The sequence below is a fragment of the Ctenopharyngodon idella genome, chromosome 12 (genome assembly GCF_019924925.1).
Source record: "Ctenopharyngodon idella isolate HZGC_01 chromosome 12, HZGC01, whole genome shotgun sequence".
NCBI lineage: Eukaryota > Metazoa > Chordata > Actinopteri > Cypriniformes > Xenocyprididae > Ctenopharyngodon > Ctenopharyngodon idella.
In genome coordinates, this window is record NC_067231.1 from 9,950,084 (window position 1) to 9,974,104 (window position 24,021).

Genomic DNA, 24,021 nt, shown 5'->3' on the forward strand with positions numbered 1-24,021 from the left:
GTATCTATGACGGTTATTAGGGTAAAAAAATGTTAAGACATGGCTGCGTCCTGTTCTTGATCACCGAGAGGATGTTCACTGTAACGACAAAGAAAGAATAACTTGTTTAAACAGGAGAAGTTACATCAGAAGTAGTGAGTAGTTCTTGCAGTGCAGTTTCATTGTCATGTTAGAACAGTAGTGAGCATAAATCAACAGACACGCATTTAAATCAAGTCAAGGGCTCACTGTAATTAAAGTCAAAGCAGCTTTACTGTAATAAACAGGAAAGCTTTTTGCATCAGTGTCCTGCAAGCTCGGTGGAATATGGCATGTAGTGATACATATTAGTCTTTGTTATACCTTGCAGCGCGTTTTTCCAGAAAACGAAAATTAACCATGGTTTTATTATAGTAAAAGTGTAGTAACCGTGTTTTTTTTTTTTTTTTTGTTTGGATTGATTACCATTTGTATAACCACAGTTTTACCACAAATACCATGGTTAAACTATGGTTAAAAAAACCATGGTTTAACTGTATTAACCATGGTATTTTGGTTTTATTTGTAATAAAACCATAGTTAATTTTCGTAAGGGATGTACATGTCCAGAGAACCATGATATTGCTATGGTGCATTTTCCACAAACATTTTTTTTGTTAGTGGTCAATTGGAAGGACACTGATCTGGATAATGCAGCTGGTTTTGCAGATGCTGCGTTTATGAAAGAGCTGAGATATGGAGTTCAAAATAACCATCTATTTAATCTTTCAGCTGGGGAGTGTTCTATGCTGCTTTTGTAGACAGATGTAAAGGTATTTTGCAGCTTTTTAAACGGCATGTAACCTCCCTTTTTGATCACAGATTGAAAAATCTTACCATCCGAGGCAGTGTACCACCTTGACAATCATTGCACATGTTGGTAAGAAGATTGTGCTTTCCAAAGACTCTCTCCACCTGCTCCATTCAGGCCTCTGATGTTCACACTCAACATTATGATGTCATCGTGGTGGGTGGCGGTCATGCTGGGACCGAAGCAGTGGCCGCCGCCAGCAGAGTTGGAGCAAAAACACTTCTCATCACACAGAAAGTCCAAACTATCGGTGAGTTGAAGGTTTACTATAACACCTTATTTAGATGTTATTCAGATCAACCTCTAAACACAGTTCTCTATTTGTCTTATAGGGGCGCTCTCGTGTAACCCATCACTGGGGGGTGTCGGGAAAGGTCATCTGGTGAAGGAGATTGATGCTCTGGATGGTGTGATGGGACGGGCAGGAGACTGGGCCGGGATTCATTTCTCTATACTTAACCGGAGTAAGGGGCCTGCAGTGTGGGGCCCCAGAACCCAGCTGGACCGCCAACGCTATAAAGACTTTATACAGGTCCATTCTGTCAGCATTACTAAAGAAAATAATTATTAGTGGAGTTTTTGTCCATCTATTGAAACTCCACGCAACCAAACTTTCAATCTTCAAAACATTTATAAAAACATCATCAAAGTAATCAATATGAATCGAGCAGTTTAATCCATGTCTTCCAAAGAGAAATGATTGCTTTGTATAATAAACAGATATTATTATCTTTATTCTCACATATACATCAATTAACGAAAGTACAAATTACATAGAGCACATCAAATATGTTAAATGGAAGCTGAAATGTACTACTTTGATTCGTTAGAACAAACCTCACTGTTCTCATGCATCAAGCAAGTATGGTTGAGTTGCTGTTGACTGTATTTGATGAGCTCTATGAATGTGTGTTGATCACTGAGCAGCCTATAGTTGTCCTTTTTCACTGTAGAATTCTCTGATGATCAATAATATACAGTATATGTAATAGATTTAACGAATATTAGTTCTTTATTTACCATGTGCAGAATTATGTAACAATTAATGACAAACTAATTCCTGTGAAAATCAGCAGCCAACAACTATTGCAGAAATAGATATTTATACATGTTAATAACTAGGTTGTAGATGCACATTCAGCTTGCTCTCTAGTGTGCACGGACCAGCTTTAACCTTTCCGTGTATATGTATGTTGTATACATATAGCGGCCATATGCAGGATTTTTTAAATAATACAGAGATCCCAAAGTTGAGGTTGCTTGGGGGGTTTGAAAGCAAAATGTATTAAAAATTATTTAGTAAAATTCTATATACTTTTTTCAATTATAGAAGTGTGTCTCAAACACATAAGCATAAACAAAACGTGTTTTATACAAGTAATTTGTATGAACATTAATGATCAAATATTTTCAGCACCTTAGCACCACCTACCGGCTGAACTATGCAATTTGGACTGAAAAATCAACTCTGCTATTTAGACCGTAAATCTCAGTCTGTATGGAACGCACAAACACAGACAAAAGGAGTGCTGTAAACGGTGAAAAGTCCCAGTGCCGATACTGGTGAAATATCAGCATTTTTGTAACCTCTCTCAGCCAATCAAATTTGAGGATCAGAACTAACTATTGTCTATACAAGAATATTTTTAGACAATAAAAATATATTAGGCCAATATAATTATGCTAAGGGTTTGTGTTCTTGATGAAGCCTATATTTTTCTCTATAATTGTCAAAGAATCTGTAATTGTCATGTATCTCTTTGGTAATTAGGAAAAACATTGTAATAATGATAATCCCATCCTGGGCACAGTGGGCCCATCACCTTCTCTTTTTCTCTCTGTCTCATTTTCTTGCCCTGTATCTTTTCCCTTCCTAAAGCTGAGCTTTGATTGATTCAGTCTTTTCATCTTCATTTGTCAGTGAAGAAAGTAAACATTGGGTCAACTGATATTTATTTGTATACGTTTTAAGAATAATTTTCTTAGACAAGTAGATTTACTGAAGGCTACCAGGAAAGCTCACTAGGTCACTAAGTTTATTAAATTCATTCACAATATAAGCACATTCATTAACATTACTATGCCTAATATGTTGAAAACTACGGAGCCCTGCTCTTGACATTTGGGGAAGAAAAAAATTATGTATATCGTGGCCACAAATTAACAATTCGTTCCCTTGACTTACTAATATGCTAGCAAAATTTTCCTAAATCGTTCCCTCGTTTCAAGTAAATTGTGCACACAATATAATAATTCATTCCTTAGTTTTACTAAATTGTGGCCACGTTTTAATAATTCATTCCCTTGTTCTAGTTAAAGCACAACAAGGGAATGAATTAGTTCAACGTGCCACGATTTAATAAAATGAGAGACTGAATTAATAAGTCATGGGATATATATATTATCCACATGTCATGTGTGGGACTCCGTAGAAAAGAGCTCTGTTAATGATTCTGGTCTCGTCACATTAACAATTACAAATTACGTTACATGAATTATGTAAATTATAGTATATTTTCAAGTCAAATTGGAGAAATTAGACAAAAGTTCATTCGTTTCTATCCCTGATTATTTCTATCCATCATTTAACATTTCTTTTGTAATAAAAACTATCAAATATTAAATGTTTAGTTTAGCTACTTGCATCTTATCTTGCAATCAGCAGAACAGTAAAGCCTGACTACTTATCGTAAAGGGGTCCTTGATTATGATTTCACTTTTTGTAACTTTAGTTAGTGTGTAATGTTGCTGTATGAGCATAAACAACATCTGCAAAGTTACGATGCTCAAAGTTGCAAAATGGAGATATTTTCTTTTACAGAAATCGCTTTTTAAGGACTACAATAAATGGCCGGTAGGGACTACAACGAGCTTCTTCCGGGTTGGTGACATCACAGACCCTAAAATTTACATAAACTGCCCCCGGGAACACAACAAAGGGGGTGAGGCCATTTTAGGCTGCTTTAGAGAAGAGGAAGAGTTGTAGTAGTGTTGTTACCATGCCGTCATTTTACGCTGGACTGTTTCACAAACGAGGGTCAGTTCAACTCTGGATTTGCACAAAAGATTAACATGATGGCACATGGTATTCGATGAGTTGAATCAACTCCACAGCAACTACATAAATGTATCCACTAACCATTCAGAAATGTCCAGATGCATTCTAAAAGTTGTAACTTCTTCCTGAGTCTCTCCATCAGTGTCCCAATTCCGGTTTGAACAATGTAAGGCTAAACACTGTTACTGACAATCGTCAATTTGAGATTCTCAAGCTTTGTTGTTGTTGAGCAACCCAAGAGCAAGCTGTTAAAGCTCCGCCCTCTTCTGGAAAGGGATCCGGGAGCAGCAGCTCATTTGCATTTAAAGGGACACACAAAAACGGCATGTTTTTGCTTACACCCAAATTGGGGCAAATTTGACAAGCTATAATAAATGATTTGTGGGGTATTTTGAGCTGAAACTTCACAGACACATTCTGGGGACACCAGAGACCTATATTACATCTTGTAAAAGGGGCATTATAGGTCCCCTTTAAACATTTCGACATTGACAAGCACTGTTAGACTGCTGAGGCATCTTATGAGAAACTTGGTCATCTTGGTTAAAAATACCAGGTCCGGAAGACCTCAGTAGTGACTACAGCCATGATTGTGGCTTATAGGAACAGCCAGCAAGGAGCATCTATGTATAGATTTCTGTGGGTTTCATAGTAACACTATCTTGTCCTTCTGTTTTTCAGTCAGAGCTTTTATCTACACCGAGAGTGACCATCTTAGAGGGTTCTGTGCAGGACCTTCTATTGACTACGGCTGATCCAGGGAAACCAGGAAGACATAAAGTTTACGGAATACGCTTGGGTGAGGAACATCATATACTCAACATACTCAACTCTTCCTAATAACAGAGTGATGGATTCATGTTTTGACCAAATGTTGTCTGTGGCAGCTCATGCAGGTGGTGAAATCCATTCCCGCTCTGTGGTTCTGACCACTGGCACCTTCTTGTCTGGTGCTCTCTTCATCGGTCAAAACACTTCTCCAGGGGGGCGAATGGGTGATCTGCCTTCCTGTGCTGGTCTCTCTCATACCTTAAAAGAAGTTTTGGGGTTGAAGGTTGGCCGGCTGAGGACTGGTACTCCTCCCCGTATCATCAAGGATACGATCGACTTCTCCCTCACCCTTATTCGTTTGCCTGACCCAAATCCCACTCCATTCAGCTTCATTAATACACACACGCACTGCACGGTATGAATTACCATATTCTGTAATATTTTAAAGTATTAAGAGAATAGTTCACCCCTTTTATTCACCAAATCTGTCATTCTTAATCTGTATGACTAACTTCTGTGAAATGCAAAAGGAGAACTTTTCCTCTTTTAAAAAAGAATCTTCACCTAGCTTTTTTCCATACAACATAGTGAACACATCTGAAAAACAACAAAGTAGTGTGCTATATTCCAAGTCTTCTGAAGTCATACAACAGCTTTGTGTGAGCAGCAGATCCAAATATTACTTGTTATTCACTGGTAGGCTTTCATTCTGCCCATTTAAATCATGACTAAAACGTAAGGCACACAATATAACAAGAATAATTAAGACTCATTGTGATTTGTACAGAGGCTCCATAGATTTGCACTAAACAAGCCTAAACAGACAGCAAGTGAAAGAGACCGAGATCGGTCAAGTCATATATCCATTTTTCCATGAGTGGAGTCAGTGCTGGTCAGTGCATTGAATCAATTCCATTTGGTCTCTATGAAGTGAAGCATCAGCTTCAGCATTATCTCATCTATAATGCCTACTGAAAGCTATCTGTTAGCATTCTCAGTTATCTCAGCGACAATTGTTTGACAGGCGCAGGACCTCTCCGAAGTATGTGACCTTCATGCTTCTGTCTGTGCTCAATTTGGGTTACTTTGCTTACTCACTCTTGAGCTGCAGGGAAATTATGTTTTGGAAACACTGATTGACTGATGGCACCACAAGAACAAAACTCTTCTACTTGTGACTATACTGAGCTGTCAAAGGGAGCAGACAGGGAACAATTTTGGCACTGGAAAAAACAATTAAATATTTATGATGTTAGAAAATGTTTCATTTGTCATGGCCACTTCTGAATGCCTATCAATTAAAGCTTTTCAGCCTTGCAACCCCTTGGTTCCTCACACAAAGCTGTCATGATGTGCCTTGAAAAATATGGTACTGGTCTCAGTGTCATTATAGTTCGATTAGTAAACCGGCTTGTTGCTAATTTTCTGTGTAGCCTGAAGAGCAGCTTCCATGTTATCTGACGTACACCACACCTGGGGTAGAGAGAGTGGTGAAAGAGAGTAGCCACCTTAACTCACACATACAGGAAGACACTAAAGGACCCAGGTAATTTTTGAATACCTACATGAACACTTACTACTGGCTTAAGGTGGGTTCACATCTTTTAATGGAATTATCATAATAACGAATTTCTGACAAGCTTCTTAGCTCTATTTTGTCATTAGAGGAGCATTTATGGTGAATTAATGTACTGATTAAATATTTGTATTAAGCTATTTTTTACAAGATGTGAATGGGACATTATTCAGAGTGAATGCTTGCATCAAATGTTGATTCTGACAGCATTTCTCACAGGTACTGCCCCTCCATTGAGTCGAAGGTGCTTCGGTTTCCAGGGCGACAGCACCAGGTATGGCTGGAACCAGAGGGTCTGACCTCTGACCTCATGTACCCTCAGGGTTTGTCTATGACGATGCCCCATGAGAAGCAGCTCTGCCTCATCAGAGAGATCCCCGGGCTGCAACGTGCAAAAATTTGCACTCCAGGTACATTTATAGTCCAGTCAAATTTATTTGTATAGCACTTTTCACAAAACACATTGTTTCAAAGCAGCTTTTCAGAAAATTCAGAAAAATATGAGCGGGGCAATAATACAGTTTACAATTTGTAACAATAAAAGCAATAAAGACATTGAGATATGCTATGTATAGGGTTTGAAATTAGCACCCACCAACTCGCTAGTTGTGGGTGATTGCAAATCAACCATGGCAGGTAATGCATATCGACTCACTAACCAAATTGCCACATGGTGAGTTATGATTAATAAATTATGTCTATGACTTTGCATGACATCGCTATCAGAGCCCCTCCCCAAAACAAAGCCTAAAGTGGGCTGCACACTAATAAAAGTGCACGCCATGCCATGAAAAATTTGAACACAGCCTTTATCGGCCCAACTATGGAAAAATTTGAACTCAGCCTTTATCGGCCCAACTATGGAGACATAAAAATACTGACACGAAGGGCATGGGAATTTTATCATCATGAAATTATTTGCTGGGATATACAACCCGAATTCCGGAAAAGTTGGGACGTTTTTTAAATTTGAATAAAATGAAAACTAAAAGACTTTCAAATCACATGAGCCAATATTTTATTCACAATAGAACATAGATAACATAACAAATGTTTACACTAAGAAATTTTGCACAAAATGAGCTCATTTCAAATTTGATGCCTGCTAAAGGTCTCAAAAAAGTTGGCACCGGGGCAACAAATGGCTGAAAAAACAAGAAATTTTGAAAAGATTTAGCCGGGAGAACATCTAGCAACTAATTAAGTTAATTGATATCAGGTCTGTAAAATGATTAGCTATAAAAGGGATGTCTTAGAGAGGGAGAGTCTCTCAGAAGTAAAGATGGGCAGAGCTGTGAATGAGTGCGTAAAAAGATTGTGGAGTACTTTAAAAACAATATTCCTCAACGTCAAATTGCAAAGGCTTTGCAAATCTCATCATCTACAGTGCATAACATCATCAAAAGATTCAGAGAAACTGGAGAAATCTCTGTGCATAAGGGACAAGGCTGAAGACCTTTATTGGATGCCCGTGGTCTTCGGGCCCTCAGACGACACTGCATCACTCATCGGCATTGTAGTAACAATAATCTTTCTTGTTCTCTCGGGCGAAGAATTGACTCGGGTCTTCGTTCAATTTTCAATGGTTTACTGAATGTTCTTGTACAATAAACAGAAATAAAATAAACTCCGGTCAAAAAACTGTGTAGCTCCGTCTTTCTTTCTTTCATACTAAGGGGCGCCAAAAATGAAAGGCGCTAAAGGCTGTCCAGTGATAAAACGGAGCAAACCATTATGGAATAAACATGGGGGTGTTTAAGGAATATACATATAAATCCAAACTAATTAAAATTATATCTATTCATGCACTTATAACTTTAATATTAAATTAAATTATTCAAATTATGGCTCTTATAGGCATGATTGTGTCAATGTCATTACTAAATGGGCCCAGGAATACTTCCAGAAACCACTGTCGGTAAACACAATCCGCTGTGCCATCTGCAGATGCTAACTAAAACTCTATCATGCAAAAAGGAAGCCATATGTGAACATAGTCCAGAAGCGCAGTCGTGTCCTGTGGGCCAAGGCTCATTTAAAATGTTTCAAAGTGGAAAAGTGTTCTATGGTCAGACCTGGTTTGACATTCTTGTTGGAAATCACGGACGCCGTGTCCTCTGGGCTAAAGAGGAGGGAGACCTTCCAGCTTGTCATCAGCGTTCAGTTCAAAAGCCAGCATCTCTGATGGTATTGGGGGTGCATAAGTGCATATGGTATGGACAGCTTGCATGTTTTGGAAGGCACTATGAATGCTGAATGGTATATAAAGGTTTCAGAGCAACATTAAATGAAAAATACGTCAAAGACAACCACGAACTCTTCAGCAGCTGGAAACCTATATCAGGCAAGAATGGGACCAAATTCCAACACCAAAACTCCAGAAACTCCTAACCTCAATGCCCAGACGTCTTTAAACTGTTTTGAAAAGAAGAGGAGATAAACATGCCCCCGTCCCAACTATTTTGAGACCTGTAGCAGGCATCAAATTTGAAATGAGCTCATTTTGTGTGTAAAATTGTATATTTTCTCAGTTTAAACATTTGTTATGTTATCTATGTTCTGTTGTGAATAAAATATTGGCTCATGTGATTTGAAAGTCTTTTAGTTTTCATTTCATTCAAATTTAAAAAACGTCCCAACTTTTCCGGAATTCGAGTTGTAATTTTGTCATCATGACATGATATATTAGGTCATGATTTTCATTATGGATGTCATTGGAGGTGAGGCTTCGATATGCTGACTTTTGTAAGAAAACAGCTGATCACTTTTTTTTTTTTTTTTTTTTTTAATTGGCAGCCTGTCTGCTGATGTTCAACATGTTTACCATTAAACATTCATTTTAGAGTGAGCTGTATTTGGAAATTACAATGAAATGAATTCTGTTGTATAGGAGAAGTCATGGAAAATTTTGTTTTTATTTTTATTTTATTTTTATGGTATCCGCAAACAATGACTGACATTGAAAGCTGTAAGCCAGTCAATGATTCAGAATCAGATTTAATGAATATAAATATATTATAAGTCTTAATAAATATAAATATAATATAAATCTAAGCTGTGAATTTGATAATGTGGTTTATTTCTGATATTTTATCTTGGCTAATAGAAGTTCTGAATGGCCAGTAACTTAAAATTTAGTAGCAAAATTTGCTGGTTAGTGAAAAAGTTCATTTCAAACCCTGGCTATAAAGTATATATCATATATCTCCTTATGTGGGTATACTGTATGAAGGCAGATACAATTATACTTCTATATCCAACTTTATATAAAGAGCTGGGTGATAATATAGTTACAATCTGCAATGAAAAAGAAGTCAAAAGATTTGCTATATAGTATATATTGTTTTACATGAGTGCAATGTCAGTATGCGGATATAATATATATCCAACATTAGAACTGTGTGATAATATGGTTTACACTTTGTGATGATATTTCGCACTCACAGCCAGGATTTGCTCTCTCTCTATATATAGTATTGCTTTTCGTGAGCATACTGTATGTATGCAGGTAAAGTAGTATGTACTATATATCCAACTTTTAATATTGCTGGGACATAATACAGTATAGTTTTCAGTTTTTTTTAAATATAACAATCAAGCAGTTGAGATTTGCTACATCATACATACTGCTTGACGTGAGTGTACTGTATGTATCCGGGTAAGGTTGGATATACTTATAGTAGTTGTATAATTTGTTATTAATTATTTATTTGTTAATTAATTAAGGTTATTAATTTGAAGATTGTAGATGTTGGATCATGTTGGATCATTATACTGTCACGTTGCCAGACTTTTGACTGGCAGTTGGGGGCGGGTAAATATTAAATGGGTAAAACATAGCATTGATCTGCAATGGGCTGTACAGAAAACTCATAAGTTGTCTTAATGTTTTGCACCAGGTTATGGAGTGCAGTATGACTTTGTCTGTCCAACACAACTCTTCCCGTGGCTGCAGGTAAAGAGCACTCAGGGTCTTTTCCTGGCTGGGCAGATAAATGGAACCACAGGCTATGAGGAGGCAGCTGCACAGGTAGGGCTGTCTTGATAACCGCAATATTGTAATACCACGTTGCTGGTCGGTTGAGCCTTGTAAAGTGGCGCTCAAAGTATAAAATAAAAATAATTTCAACACCTTGTTTCATTAATGAATGAAACAGTGCTTTTGTTCATATTAGTTTAATGAACAGTTTAATGACTCACTCAAATACAGTCCCTTGCCGCCACCTAGTGGCGTATTAATGTAACCTGCACTGACTGACAGCCTTTCTAGAACGCACAGAGGCAAGAAGTGCTGCTGATATTGGTGAAATATCAGCAGTCTTAGTCTCTTGTCCAGTCAAATTCGAGGATCGGAACTAACTATTATACATATACATATTATACATATAACAATATCCCAACAAGCTTATTGTCAGGTTTATGTTCTGTTATGTGGAGTTTATTTTGACATTATGTTTTGTTTCGTTTAGTTCCTGTTTCCCCTGCTCTGTTCAGTTTCATTTCATTGGTTACTGATTATATCCTCGTTTGTTTCTGTAGTTACGTATTAGTTGTTCTCGGTCAGTTCTCGTTTATGCATTGTGCGGTTTGTGTTATTCTCCTGCATGTTCATTCAGAGTGTTTAGATTATTAACAAAACCTGTTTTGTATTTGAATCTCCTTTCCTCTTCATCCCAACTGACCACACAGTAACATTTATTTATATAGCAAAAATAAGTAAATAATAAAAATAAAAAATAATGTTAATAATAATAGCAATAATAAATAAAACAAAAATGTGGTGATAATACTGCATATATATCATGGTATTGAGCCACTCAAAATCTCCGCAAGGGAAATTCCTTCACCGTGACAGCCCTATGCACATGTACAGCATGTAACAGCTTTTAATGTTTGAACAACTTCTGGCTTCAACAGTGTGGTAGTTAGGGGCAGACCATCAGTTTGACTAACAAATGACAGGTGGAAAGAGTGTTTTGTGAAGCCCATTTGTCATTTTTTGCTTTTGCTAGTTACGGACTTCACCTTTAAGTATTTCAGCTTGTGCTTCTACTAGGGGTGGGCAATATGACCAAATTCTTATTTCACGACAAGAGATATTTTATTTCACGATAACAATATATATCATGATATCGATATTTTATCTCATTTCTGTTATTAAAAAAAAAAAAAAAAAGCAAATTACAAACAAAAGGACAAATACAATATAACAAAAATAAGAATTAAACAAATTAAGTTCTTCAGGTACAATAGGTTTATTTAACATGCAGTTATGCATTAGTACAGAAATGTAACTCAAATGTAAAAATAAAATATTGCGTAGTCTTCACTGTATGAATTAAATATAAATGTATTCTTATTAAAGCTAAAAAAGAAGAAAAAAAACTTGTTCAGCCAGTAAGTTATTTTCTCTTTTGTTTGATTCACATTAATGACACAGAGTAGCAGGTAGGTATATTAGGCTGCTGTCCCTTTAAGACCTAAATTGTGGTCTGTTACGGATTACAAGTTAAATGACAAAGATTGTAGTTAGTAATATATGAGATTACACATTTTTGTACTCTACTTTTTCTCATCTAAATTTTTGACTACTTTAAGATTACTTATATAAAAACAAAGAGAAAGAAAATATAGTTAATTATTTATTAACATCATGAAATGCATTAAGCATTATATTATGTCATGGTTTCCCAAACTGGGGCTTGTGAAAGAACTGCAGGGGTTTAGAGCTAATAATTAATTCAATCATAAAAATGTAAAATTAAAATGAGTAAATACATTTAAAATTAAAACAATCAAAATAAAACACTTGAGATATATATTTTAATTAACATTTTATTTTAAAGATTTATTTGAGATTATATTTTGCTGCATGTCAGTGTGATCATTAACCATTGTATCGTGCTTGAACGATCAAATATACACAAAAATAATGTCAAAATGTCTGTTTTGGTGAGCATCCTCATAACAGAGTTGGTTATGTCTTAAGTGAATGTAAACAGTAAGGATGTGTCTTAATATATCGGATCCATACATTAGGTCTTAGACTACAGTACAACAGGTATATTAAGCTGCTGTCACTTTGTGTAAATGTTAATCAAACAACAAAAGACAGGGAAAATCACTCACTGCTCTTGACTGAATAACTTAAATAGACGAATAGCTTCAATAAGGATTAATCTATAATTAATTTATACCGTGAAGACTCTGCTGTGTTATTTTACATTTGATTATTCAATTTCTGTAACTGAACACTAGTGTTAGACCTACATTTAAAAAAACAAAAAAAAAACATGTATGTCAGAGCGTAGCCTATGAGGCTATAGCTCAGATACAGAGAGTATTATTGATGGATGAATCTAAGTCGTCGTTTATTTATATAGCACTTTATACAATACAGATTGTTTTAAAGCAGCTTCACAGTAATAAATGGGAAAATAACAGTTTCAAAATTCATTAGTTTCAGTTGCAGCTGTAAGCAGCTCTACTGAAGACAATAGTGTCATTATTCAGCTCAATTTAGATTCAATGTTAATTCAGTTCAGTGACTTTCAATGTTGCAGTTCATCAATTATTCAGCTATAATGCAGCTCTACGGAAGACAATAGTGCCATTATTCAGCTCAGTTCAGATTCAGTGTTTATTCTGTTCAGGTAATTAAAGCTAGGATGTGCAGTTTCATAGAGGCTAGCAATAGCAAGCCGTAGCTGTCCCATTGGGATCTCTTCTAAAGGCTTGTCTAGTCGTTGGGGTCTTCTCTGGCAGTACAGGACCGTGTTGTGGTCATTGCTGGGTGTAATTCCACCATCTGAAGAGATGGGTCTTTATACTAGATTTAAACTGACATAAATCGTAAGAGTCTGTCTGCCTTTTTACCACCCACATTTGATTTTGATATTGTGAGTATTATCAACTGGCCAGTGAGAACTAACTCTCTGTTATCCCAAGGGTAGCATATATAAAGTCAAAAGCAAAGCAGGCTCAGTCACAGTACTGAGCCTGGCAGCACTCCATGCTGCCAATGCCATTGCACTAATGCCAACATACAGTTGAGCTCAAAAGTTTACATAACCCTTGCAGAATACGCAAAAAATGTTAATCGTTTTAACAAAATAAAAAGGATCATGAAAATTACGTTATTTTTTTATTTAGTACTTATTTACTTATTTGATTCTTAATGCTGCATTTTCTGGCTGTCCCTTATGTGTACTTATTCTGTTCTCTGTTAAGGGTTTATGGGCTGGGGTCAATGCAGGTCGAACGTCTCTCTCCATGCCCCCGGTGTCCCTCTCACGCACTCAGAGCTACATCGGAGTTCTAATTGATGATCTGATTGGTCGTGGAGTGACAGAGCCATACCGTATGTTCACAAGCAGGGCTGAGTTCAGAACCTCCCTTAGACCAGACAATGCTGACCTACGACTCACTCTCAGAGGTACCGTAAGATTTGAAAGCTACCTAAAGTGTAAAAAGAGTATTTTCTACACAAAGCTGTGCCTTTACATATTTTACAGTAAAAAGCTGAAAAAAAGAAAAAAGGTATATATATTTTTTGGTTTAGACGATAATCAAAATATTGTATTTTAGGTTTTTGATGAATAGAACGTTCAAAAGAACAGCATTTATTTGAAATACATCTTTTGTATCATTGTAAATGACTTAACTGTCACTTTTGATCCATTTGATTCTAAATAAAAGTATTCATTTCCTTAAAAAAAAACTAACTAATTTTTTTTTTTCATGATTCTTTGATGAATAGAAAGTTTTGAAATAGATTTGAAATAGAAATCTTTTGTAACATTATAAACAGTGTTGGGGGTAGCTCATTACAAGTAACTTGAGTTACGTAATCATTACTTTTTCAACTAAAGTAACGCATTCCTTTTTCAATTTACAACAAATATCGAAGTTACTTTTTCATATTTATTGACTGACAGCTCTCCTGTCTCCATTTTGAGCGAAATAAAGCGCAGAGGTGTTGTGTGCGCTGTTTAAACATGATAGTTATTGTAGTTATAAATGTGAACATGCATTTACTCATCTCACTTGCATGAAAACATTCAGTATTCCTCAAAATGAATAAAAATAGTGAAATGCAATCTTACACAAATATACTTTATGTATTTAATCTCACTTTATTAACCAATGTCTCTGCTCCTGACCTTCAATGATCTAATTCAACCATACTAATAAGCAAAAATTACTTTAGATTAGATTTAGAAATAAGAGTGTTGAACTTCTCCTGTATCCTATCGTTCTTTAATTCAGAATGACAGCACAGCTACAGGTGTAAATATGCATTTCCTTCCGCTTTAAGCTTATTTGTTTCACTTTTGGTGTGAAAGGGCCTTAAAGTTTGCCAAAAATAGAACTTTTTTTGTTGTTAAAAAACAAACAAGAAAGCCTAGCCCAGGTGAGAAAAAAGTAAGTAATGGAATTAGTTACTTTTTTAGGGAGTAACGCAATATTGTAATGCATTACTTTTAAAAGTAACTTTCCCCAACGCTGATTATAATTGCCTTTACTGTAATTTTTGATATGTTTTTATGAATCTTTTGTGAATATTTAGTTCTCAGATCTGATTGAGCATTCCAGTAGTGCTGATATAACAGTCCATCAGCACTTGGACTTTTCACTGTTTGTATCACTCTGCTTTTCTGTGTTTATTCCAGTCAGACTGTATGAGCAGCATTAGTGGTGGGGATTTTACAGTGACTTTTCCTTCAGGTTGAATCATCATAAAGACGTGAATGTCCTTATGAGTGAATTATTTGAATCATTCACTGAACCAAATTGTTCAGAAATGAAACACCACAGTGTTGCAGTGGTACAGCTGTGTCTTTGTTTGGAATTATTTTCATTGACAGAGCAAAGTAACTAGTAATACTGTATATAAAATATGTTATAATATGTGCTTTCACGCTTTGGCTGGCACAGAGCCAGAGACAGACGCGCTCAGCCGCTTCGCTTTACATACATCACAAATATGCAGTGTTACAACCACATAATGTTTATTTTAGGTTTCAGACATTTAAATACACATAAGTACTAACAAAACAATACATTTAGAGTTTGTAAAATACACACTAATGTCTATGGAAGCAGCAATAATAATCCTTTCCATTATAATTAGACGACGTGTTTTATTCATAATCAGATACACACAGTGTAAGTAATTGTAAAGTTTACTCTATTTTTCTCCCAGTTCACCGGTCTTTTACTTTCATGTATTTCAACAGAAGTGAATGAATTCACGTGTTGTAAATCCAACAAATGCGATTCTCTGAACCGCAGAGCAAACTAACATGGCAGCGCCCATCGGGCGCTCATCTCAACTAATGTGATCATTATAAAGCAGGATTAAAAGGTTTTATTTGTACTTTCCAATGAGAATTGAGTGAGTCAAATCTCTCTCTAAATTCCTTTCGGTCATAAACAGTCTAATCAGTCTTCATGTGTGTCTGCGTTTCCTTGCAAAATGTTTGTGTTCCCCCAAGAAACTTTGCATTCACTCGCAAAGAACACAAAAGTTTTTTGAGCGAATGCGGTTTGTCAGGGGAACACAAAACATTTGTGAGAAATGCAAAAGCATTGACTTATTATTTTTCCTCTCATCTCATATTTTTCCCACCACCGTGTCCCCTTAGGGGCTCTGTAGGTCTGTTACCATCTATGACTCTACTATAATATTCTAGTAAATAATAAATAAGTCATTATTGTTTGGAAGATAGCAGTGACTGTATGAAATGGTCTTCGTCTTTCTCAGGTTTTGAGGAATTGGGCTGTGTGTCTGAGAAGCGCTATAATGAAGCTCTTCGGGTTCAAATGAGTTTGAATGATGCTTTATCTGCCCTGGAGTCCATACATCTCTCTGCTGCTCGCTGGAAGGACAAACTGGGAGATGTCAACATCAGCGAGACTAAGAGCTCCATTCTCAAGTAAGACATAAGAATTAACTTAATATAATAAACTTGCGCATATAATATTTCCACATGCAAATAATTGATTGTCAGTTTAATCTCATCATTGAGACCTTCCTCAGTGTCTAATATAAGAATACATGACTGTAGACCTGAAAGTGCCAGTTTCTGTTTCAGTGGAGTGGAGATGCTGCAGTATAAAGATGTTTCTTTCCAGATGTTAGCCTCTGCCTTCCCAGAACTCTCTGGCCCGTATCTAGAATTTTCAGAGAGACTGAAAGTCGAAGGTAATATAACATTCCAAATCATTAGTGTTGTGTTTCATTATCATACTCCATAGAACCAGAATTTTGTAATTAACGGCAGTTATGTGTGAACTGAAATGGCACCTGCAGAACTGCATTAACACGCATCGGTTACTTTGGTCTGTTCCTCTAGCTATGTACCGTCCACACTGTGAGAAGCAGAGGAGAGAGATGGAGAGAATGCAAGCGGAGGAGAGTCTATATTTGCCACAGGACATTGACTATCTGACTCTACCCGTGTCCCTCTCTCAGGAGGTCAGAGAGATTCTGGATAGCGTGCGACCGAGCACAGTAAGACCCGCACCTTTAAATTTCTGTGACACTAGTGGAACAAGATTTGAACAGACCTCAAGTATTAACGGACACGAGTCGTGCCTCAAATCACGTTTATCAGTAACATTGCTGTGAATTTTAAGGTAGTGAGTGATCTGACAGCCCTAAAAATGGCAGAGCAGCACACTGACTGAGATACACTCTTGGGCCGGACACTTCTGACCACCACTCCAGCACTTTGGTGGTTTAGGTTAAACGGTTTAGTTTTACATGGGCAAGCAGCACAAAATGTAAGAATCCAGTCATTATTGTCGGTTTGCTGCCACAAGTGACACACAAATAACATCACCTTACATTACATTCAGAGCCTGTAGCAGGAGATCTTTACTTTAATGTAAGTTATGTCATGCGCTGGTTAATTCTGTATTTCACTGTATTATTACATAGTAGGAGATTCCTAGGATAAATGTGGTTTGATGCTGACATTTTCAACATTTGTATTTATGAACCAACTAGTGAACAAGGAAACCAGAATTCTTTGTAGATTCCCTGGGTTTGACAGGAGTCTACGGCTTTGTTTCAAGCAGAATACTAGCATACCACTTATAGCATAGTATAAACTGTTCTACCTATTATTTTTAAAAAGTAGTATTGCAACTATAAACCGTATGCAACTATATACCATTTCAAACAGAAGTATGCTATATTGTTGCCACATGAGCTCATTAATTCATCCCAAGGCATTGATTTATTCACTATTTAAAACTTTTTTTGTCTAGTTTTACATATTCAATTTCAGCATATTCACATTTATTCAATATTTGTTTTTTGTGGAAAAAAAAATAAAATAAAAAAAAATCACATTTGCTGTCTGATAAATCGAGCCAAGAACAGATGTTAAAAATCACAGCTGAGCAAATCGTGTGCATTGTAGATACATCATATCTAGTGAGCTCTGTTGTATTCAGCACTTTTTTTTGCAATTGTAAATCAACCAGGTATTACTTTCAAAATTACAATTTGCATCATTTGCAACAGTACACACAATGTGTTCTGCAGAAATAGTAAGAATAGTATGTTATTGCAAACATTTAGCAGCTACAGGTTATCAAATACTTTGATGTTTGCAGCAACTGAATAATCCAGCTGTACAACAAACAAACAACTACTAATGGAAATGACTTATTGTATTACTTGTATAAGGTGCATGTAGTCTTTCAGAAATGACTGTGTGTGGTATTCACAGAAAGTCCTTATTTTAGGCACTCTTCAACCTGCTATTAAGATTTGTTTAGGTTGATCTGATCACAAGTGGGCATGTGAGGCTGAACACCATTTCAGTTTCAAATGCTTCTCAAAACTGGACAGAAAATGTGTATTTGCTGCTTAACTGCATCACATGTTGGGGCAGACCAGTTGTGCACCATTCTTCCAGATACGCTTTTAAAAATTTAATCTAAGCACAAACATGATGAGTGTTCAGTTGTTGTAGTGGAATACCTGGGTAACATGAGGAAACAGATGTGCTTTACATGATCTGGGTCACTGACTGCATGGTGATATTCAGACTGGAGAGGTTCTGAGAAGGCTTGTGTATGAATGTATGAACTTATTGTTTAAAGCTGCACATTACCTTTTTGTGGGTAGCTACCTTTGTGTGTGGTTCAGTAATCAGATTACAAAATGTTTTGGATCCCTGCATTAGGAGCTGACCACTTGTGATCAGACTGTCCGATCTTAAAATCAGGTGTAAACAGTCTCTTAAATTCAGCCATTACATAAAATAGTAACTCATTGTGTTTTGATTTTCAGTTGGGAGCTGCTGCCCGTCTGCCAGGAATCACCCCAGCAGCCATAGTTCACCTGTTTAACTATGTGCACAGAAAGAAACACAGGAATCATAGGAAAATTGTTGGAGTCTCATAAAAATGATCAAAATGGTGTATCAGGCAAAATGATTTCACAAGTCAACAGTGAGAGGGAAAAAAAAAAAAAAAAACTAAAACAACTTTATTTAAAATGAGGAACTATTTACAGCTGTGGTATCTTTCAAGCTTTGAGTGGAGTCTAATTTGACATCAGCATCAAACCAAATTTCAAAAACTGTTTCCAAACATATGGACATCCACGGTGGCCATACATTACGTTTTTTTCCAGTTGTCAATGTTCCTCCAATGTGCCACTGGTGCTGCAGAAATTACACGTTCTTTAAATAATGTCTTAGAAACTCTTCCATCATTGGCTGGTACTGAAGTTTGATTTACTCTTGATCAAACTCTCCAACCCCTCTGGAAAAAAAAGCAAATGGAAACTTCCATTCAGGTTGATGTTCCCCCCCGCCAGGGGCTTCTGGGTAAACTGTAGCATCAGAGAACATCACCTCAGAGGTCAATGGGACAGAAGACCGAAGGGGACACTGGAGGCAAAAAGAAGACTAATTCATGTGAACTTCTAACTGTGTGTTCAAAATGTCAGTTGCACAATCAAAAAATGTTACATAGATATTTCTACAAATTTGAACTTCAAGATGCAAATCTTTATGCAATAAAAAAGTTTTACACAAATAAATGAGTATTTTTTGAAAAATCACACAAATGAAAATCTTGTCAGTATCCCAGGGCTCAACAGTAACATTATGCTATGCTTACCTTCAATCTCTGACAGCCAAAGATGAATTTGGCCCCCAAGATGTGGTTCTGTGGCAGGGCCCTGAGGCCCCTCTGAGCCCAGAGCACCCGCAATGATAGAGACACGGGCAAGAGACAACCCGTCTCGCATGCTTCCTGAAACATTTACAAATCGGCTTGTTAACATATTTGGGATATTTTACAGCTATATATATATATATATATATATATATATATATATATTTTAGGACTGTCAAGCTATTAAATTTAAAATCAAATCAAATTAATCTAATCACAATTTGAAAAAAATTACCCCCAAAAGATAATATAAATCGTTGTGTTAAATGAGAAAAGCATCAAATAGACATTACAAAAAGAAGCTTTAGAAATAAATTTTATGTTGAATCATAAATATATATTACACAAACTTTTAGGTGACAACGGCCATGATTTTTTTTCAGAAGCTGCATCTGAATTGGTATTTAGATACATTTACAGACCAAAAAAGTTTACCAACATTCTTCAAAATATCATCTATGTTCCGCAAAAGAAAGTAATACAGGTTTGAAACGACGAGAATGAGTAAATATAAGATGAGTGAGAACATGTAAATAAACAGAATTTTCATTTTTGGACAAACTATCCCCAAAATACTGAATATCTATATATATAATTTTTTTTTTTTTAACAAAGTGATAATCTAAATAAGAAACTAAAACTGCCAGTAGGTGTTTTAGTTTCGCGCACCCCATTCGTAAATAGGGTGCGCGTACATGCTCATTCGTAATTAGCAAATCCCAGGCTATGAATTGCAACTACGTAAATTTTGTGTCCAGGAACGCTGTGGAATCTTCTGGACTACCTTTTCAGGTTTTGCTCCAGTATATTATGAATGCTAAAGAGACTAATTGGCTATATGCCTAACAAAAAAATATTCAATTAAAGTGTGTCCACTAAAGCATTTTTAACCAGCTAAATAAATGAGACGCTCTTCTAAAAACAGCCAGATGGTGGAAGCTTGAGAGTGCTTTGGAGGCACAGCTTTTTTCCAGCTGAGATGCTTTGGTTGCTATGATGTAGTGTTAATCTATGACGAATAATGTTCGTTGATGACCTTTTTGCCATGACTAGGACGAGACAATGACCAGACACCACCAGCGTCATTATCAACATGCAAAATCATTGAGGAAATAAGACAAAAATGTAGTTAGAAAAAAAAAAAAAAAAAAAAAAAAAATCACAAAAACTTTGCAGACTGTTTTTAACAAGCCGCTACAAGCTTTCATGTTTGCGATTGCCAGCTAGATTTCAAGAATTTAAATCACCCAATCAGAGCTTTTCTGTTAAAAGAACACATTTCTACCCGGTGTTTTACTTAATCTTTGCAATCTGGCAACCATGCGCACACACTCTCTCTACACTGCGGATGAAGTGCGGACGATCTAAAAACACAGACAAACAACAGTTTAGCTATCTCTATTTGAGATATTCTACTTAAATAAAAGTGTCATTCAGTTGGTCTGTGTTCCTTCACAAGCTGCTTGAGCTGTTTGCTGTGTAAATCTGTGATCAAACCTTCTCAGTGATGAACTGTAATAAATCCAAACATGGATCTCTTGACTTTATTTGTGATTGTGTTTGCGGAATAACTGTACTTACGCAAACCTCTGTGTGACAATGTCTTTTATTTTTTTAATTGTTTTAATAGAAAAACATAAAATTCATAAAAAAAAAAAAGCTTAACGGGAAGCTGTTTGTTGCGTTTATTCTGGGTTCATCTGTGGTCGGAACTGTGAATGTGTATTTTATGTAAATGCTGTATTTTTTGATATTTCTGAACTATTCCATATTATTACAGAGATTATGAAAACCCCAAAGCCACTGCCATTTTCTAAAAAAATTTAAACAGCTTTTACAATCTAGTAATTTCAGTAATTCAAATATGACAGGAATGTACTGTAACTCACTGAAGCTGGTGTGGAACAGTCTTGTGAAATGACTCGACTCTGGTCTGTCTGAGAGCCTGCAGTCATACTGATCAGATCAGGCACTGCAACCCCTGCTAAAATACTCAAAAGCTCAGCCCGCAACACTCCACAGTCACTGGACGAAGACCTAGACAAATCAAAAAGACAACAGGAATCAAAATAGAACCGTTATTATGTTGTTGAGTTTATATATGTTGACATATATAAGTACTAAGTTGCATCCTATCTTTAAACTTTAAGTGGTAAAAAGCAATGTAGTAAATTGGTATAATACCTGAAGGCGCAGCCAGTCACAGTGTTTTGTTTAAAAAGAACAGGGGGCCGATTACCGAGATCTGCAGAACACCCTCCATCATCTGACAACCCCAAAACTGTCAACTTCCACAAATGTCAAAGAATTGACATATTCATCAAAGAGATGCATTAAATCCTTCCCTAAAGTCCAGTACTATGCAGGAGGTGTAAATATTTGCTCCGACAAAATCTCTTAACAAAATCACGCAATGAAACATGGCATTTGAAATTTGGTTTGCCCCTATTATACCATTTGAAAGGTTCCCAATTTTGTTTAGGTCTCCTACAACAGGTTTACAAAGTTCAAAATTCAAAAAACTCTTTCATTTTCTCATAATTTACATTGCACATCACATTTTTCAATGATTCTCAAATGACTCGTCGGATGAATCGGCCTCTAAGTCCTTCCTTTCCACAAGCCTGCTCTGCTCTGATTGGCCAGATGGCACAGTCTGTTGTGATTGGTCTACTGCTTACAGCGCAAGTCGGAAACAAACAGCCATTACCATAGCTGAACTTCAGCTCCGGAGGCTTCCTAAAGCACAGCAATTGTAAACACTGTAAAGACAGTAACGATAGCGTTGATTTTACCACAAGGACGACTTGAGCAGAAGTATTAACAAGTGTGTGTCCGTCAACAAACCGATGTGTATATTTCTAATTTATTGCGGTGCACGTGGGAACTGTATAATTAATAGTATCAATAACAGTGCATACGTTATCCGAGCACTAACGTGAATGACTGATGTAATATTAAAGTTTGTAAAACAAATCTTGCTCTATCCTTTATCATGACTCAGTAATAAGAACGACAGACATTCTATATTAATCAACACAGCGAGCCCACAGCTGATTAGTACATCACGTGTGACCTTTCCAACGTGATTACGTAATGTGTGGCGCATCACAGAGCTAGTGCAAGATGAGCATTTGTTAAAAAGTATATAATTTTTTATTTTTTTTATGACCGATCATTTCGCTAGATAAGACACTTATTCCTCGGCTGGGATCGTGTAGAGCCCTTGAATCTGCAATGAAACCGCCCCAGTGAAGTCCACTATATGGAGAAAAATCCCGGAATGTTTTCTTCAAAAATCTTAATTTCTTTTCGACTGAAGAAAGAAAGACAAACATCTTGGATGACATGGGGGTAAGTAAATTATCAGGAAATGACATGAAAGTGAACTAATCCTTTAAAGGGTTAGTTTACCCCAAAATGAAAATTGTCATTAATTACTCACCCTCATGCCATTCCAAACTTGTAAGACTTACGTTAATCTTTGGTACACAAATAGTTATTTTACATTTACCCACTTTAAATGCACATTGCCTGCCAAGAACAGTTGTCCTAAAGCTGTCCTGCTTACAGCTATATTTTTAAATATGAAATGATTATACATTATACCTCAGATTAGTTAGTAGTGTACTCTGATACAAGAACAATTTCACAGTAAAGTGGAAAGGATACAGGTTGTGATTTTTCACCAAACCACCCAACTAGTGGCGATTCAGGTTTCAGCCCCTCTGGAGGTGATGGAGGTGTTGGTGTGGCCATGGGGTGAGTGAGTGTGACCAACTGTTATTCAAACAACAGGTGTTTAAAATGTTGCTGATTATTATTGTAATTTTTTAATAAAAATGTCTTCTGGGTGAAACAACAGACTTCTCTCTGGTGACACATGTCGGACTTCTCTATTCATTTAATCTGCTTAAACCCTTTCTTACAATCAACTAGAAGCTTGCACTTTGACCTTCCTCCCACATCTCAAAATGCAATCAACAGCTAATGGACAGAACCAAGTCCCTGTACTACTAAACTTTTTTTTTTTTTTTTTTGATAAACTGTTTGGATGTATCTCACAATATGAAAGAATTAGAGTGAAAAAGTAGACCTCAAAATCATACAGTCACTGTTGGAAATGGTTCAAATATGCAGAGGATGCTGCTAAAAACATAGAATGTGTAGGACCTGTAAGATTTTTCTGAAAAACAGTGGCCAGTTTAACTGCTCAGGACAAACAACTGACTCATGATCAACCATCATAAAAAATAAAAACAGTCATGGATGATCTAGGTAATGACACACGGTATTAAGAATCGAGCATATGTACATTTTTGAATTGGGTAATTTTACAAAATAAAAACAACATGCAATTTTTAGGAGCCCAATTATTATTATTATTATTAATTATTAACATTTTTAGATTCTGCAAGGTGTATGTAAAATTATGACCACAACTGTATATAGAGATAAAGTTACCTGGAATATAACCATATGCTTTTGCAGTAGTTGTGTATCTATAGTTGTGTTCAGCAGTTCTATGTTCAGTGTAGCTTTTGCAATCTCTCCTTTGCCTGTGTACTCAATCACATACTCCAC

The 24,021-nt window shown here is 36.3% G+C and overlaps 2 protein-coding genes across 3 annotated transcripts in view; one reads left to right on the forward strand and one right to left on the reverse strand.

Moving 5' to 3' along the window:
* Nucleotides 1-19,300, forward strand: mto1 (mitochondrial tRNA translation optimization 1). Of its 2 annotated transcripts, XM_051915171.1 has the most exons (13): nt 1-134; nt 841-1,079; nt 1,162-1,361; nt 4,569-4,686; nt 4,775-5,073; nt 6,092-6,204; nt 6,454-6,644; nt 10,134-10,264; nt 13,465-13,669; nt 16,001-16,172; nt 16,332-16,441; nt 16,593-16,750; nt 18,545-19,300. In XM_051915171.1, exons 2-13 carry the CDS (start codon nt 893-895, stop codon nt 18,656-18,658), a joined length of 1,998 nt encoding a protein of 665 aa, XP_051771131.1. In that variant the 5' UTR covers nt 1-134; nt 841-892; the 3' UTR covers nt 18,659-19,300. The 2 variants fall into 2 exon arrangements, 1 of the variants encoding a protein (XP_051771131.1); XR_007932973.1 differs by lacking the exon at nt 18,545-19,300 and having other exon boundaries at nt 16,372-16,441; nt 16,593-16,671.
* Nucleotides 18,713-24,021, reverse strand: part of LOC127524234 (tectonic-3-like) — a 24,801-nt gene continuing 19,492 nt past the window's right edge. Inside the window, exons 12-17 of the mRNA XM_051915697.1 lie at nt 23,902-24,021; nt 23,110-23,217; nt 21,622-21,725; nt 21,327-21,474; nt 19,381-19,515; nt 18,713-19,148 (exon numbers count right to left, since the gene is read on the reverse strand). Of these exons, the coding sequence (XP_051771657.1) occupies nt 18,993-19,148; nt 19,381-19,515; nt 21,327-21,474; nt 21,622-21,725; nt 23,110-23,217; nt 23,902-24,021 (771 nt within the window). The 3' untranslated portion in view covers nt 18,713-18,992. The remainder of the gene's footprint in view (nt 19,149-19,380; nt 19,516-21,326; nt 21,475-21,621; nt 21,726-23,109; nt 23,218-23,901) is intronic.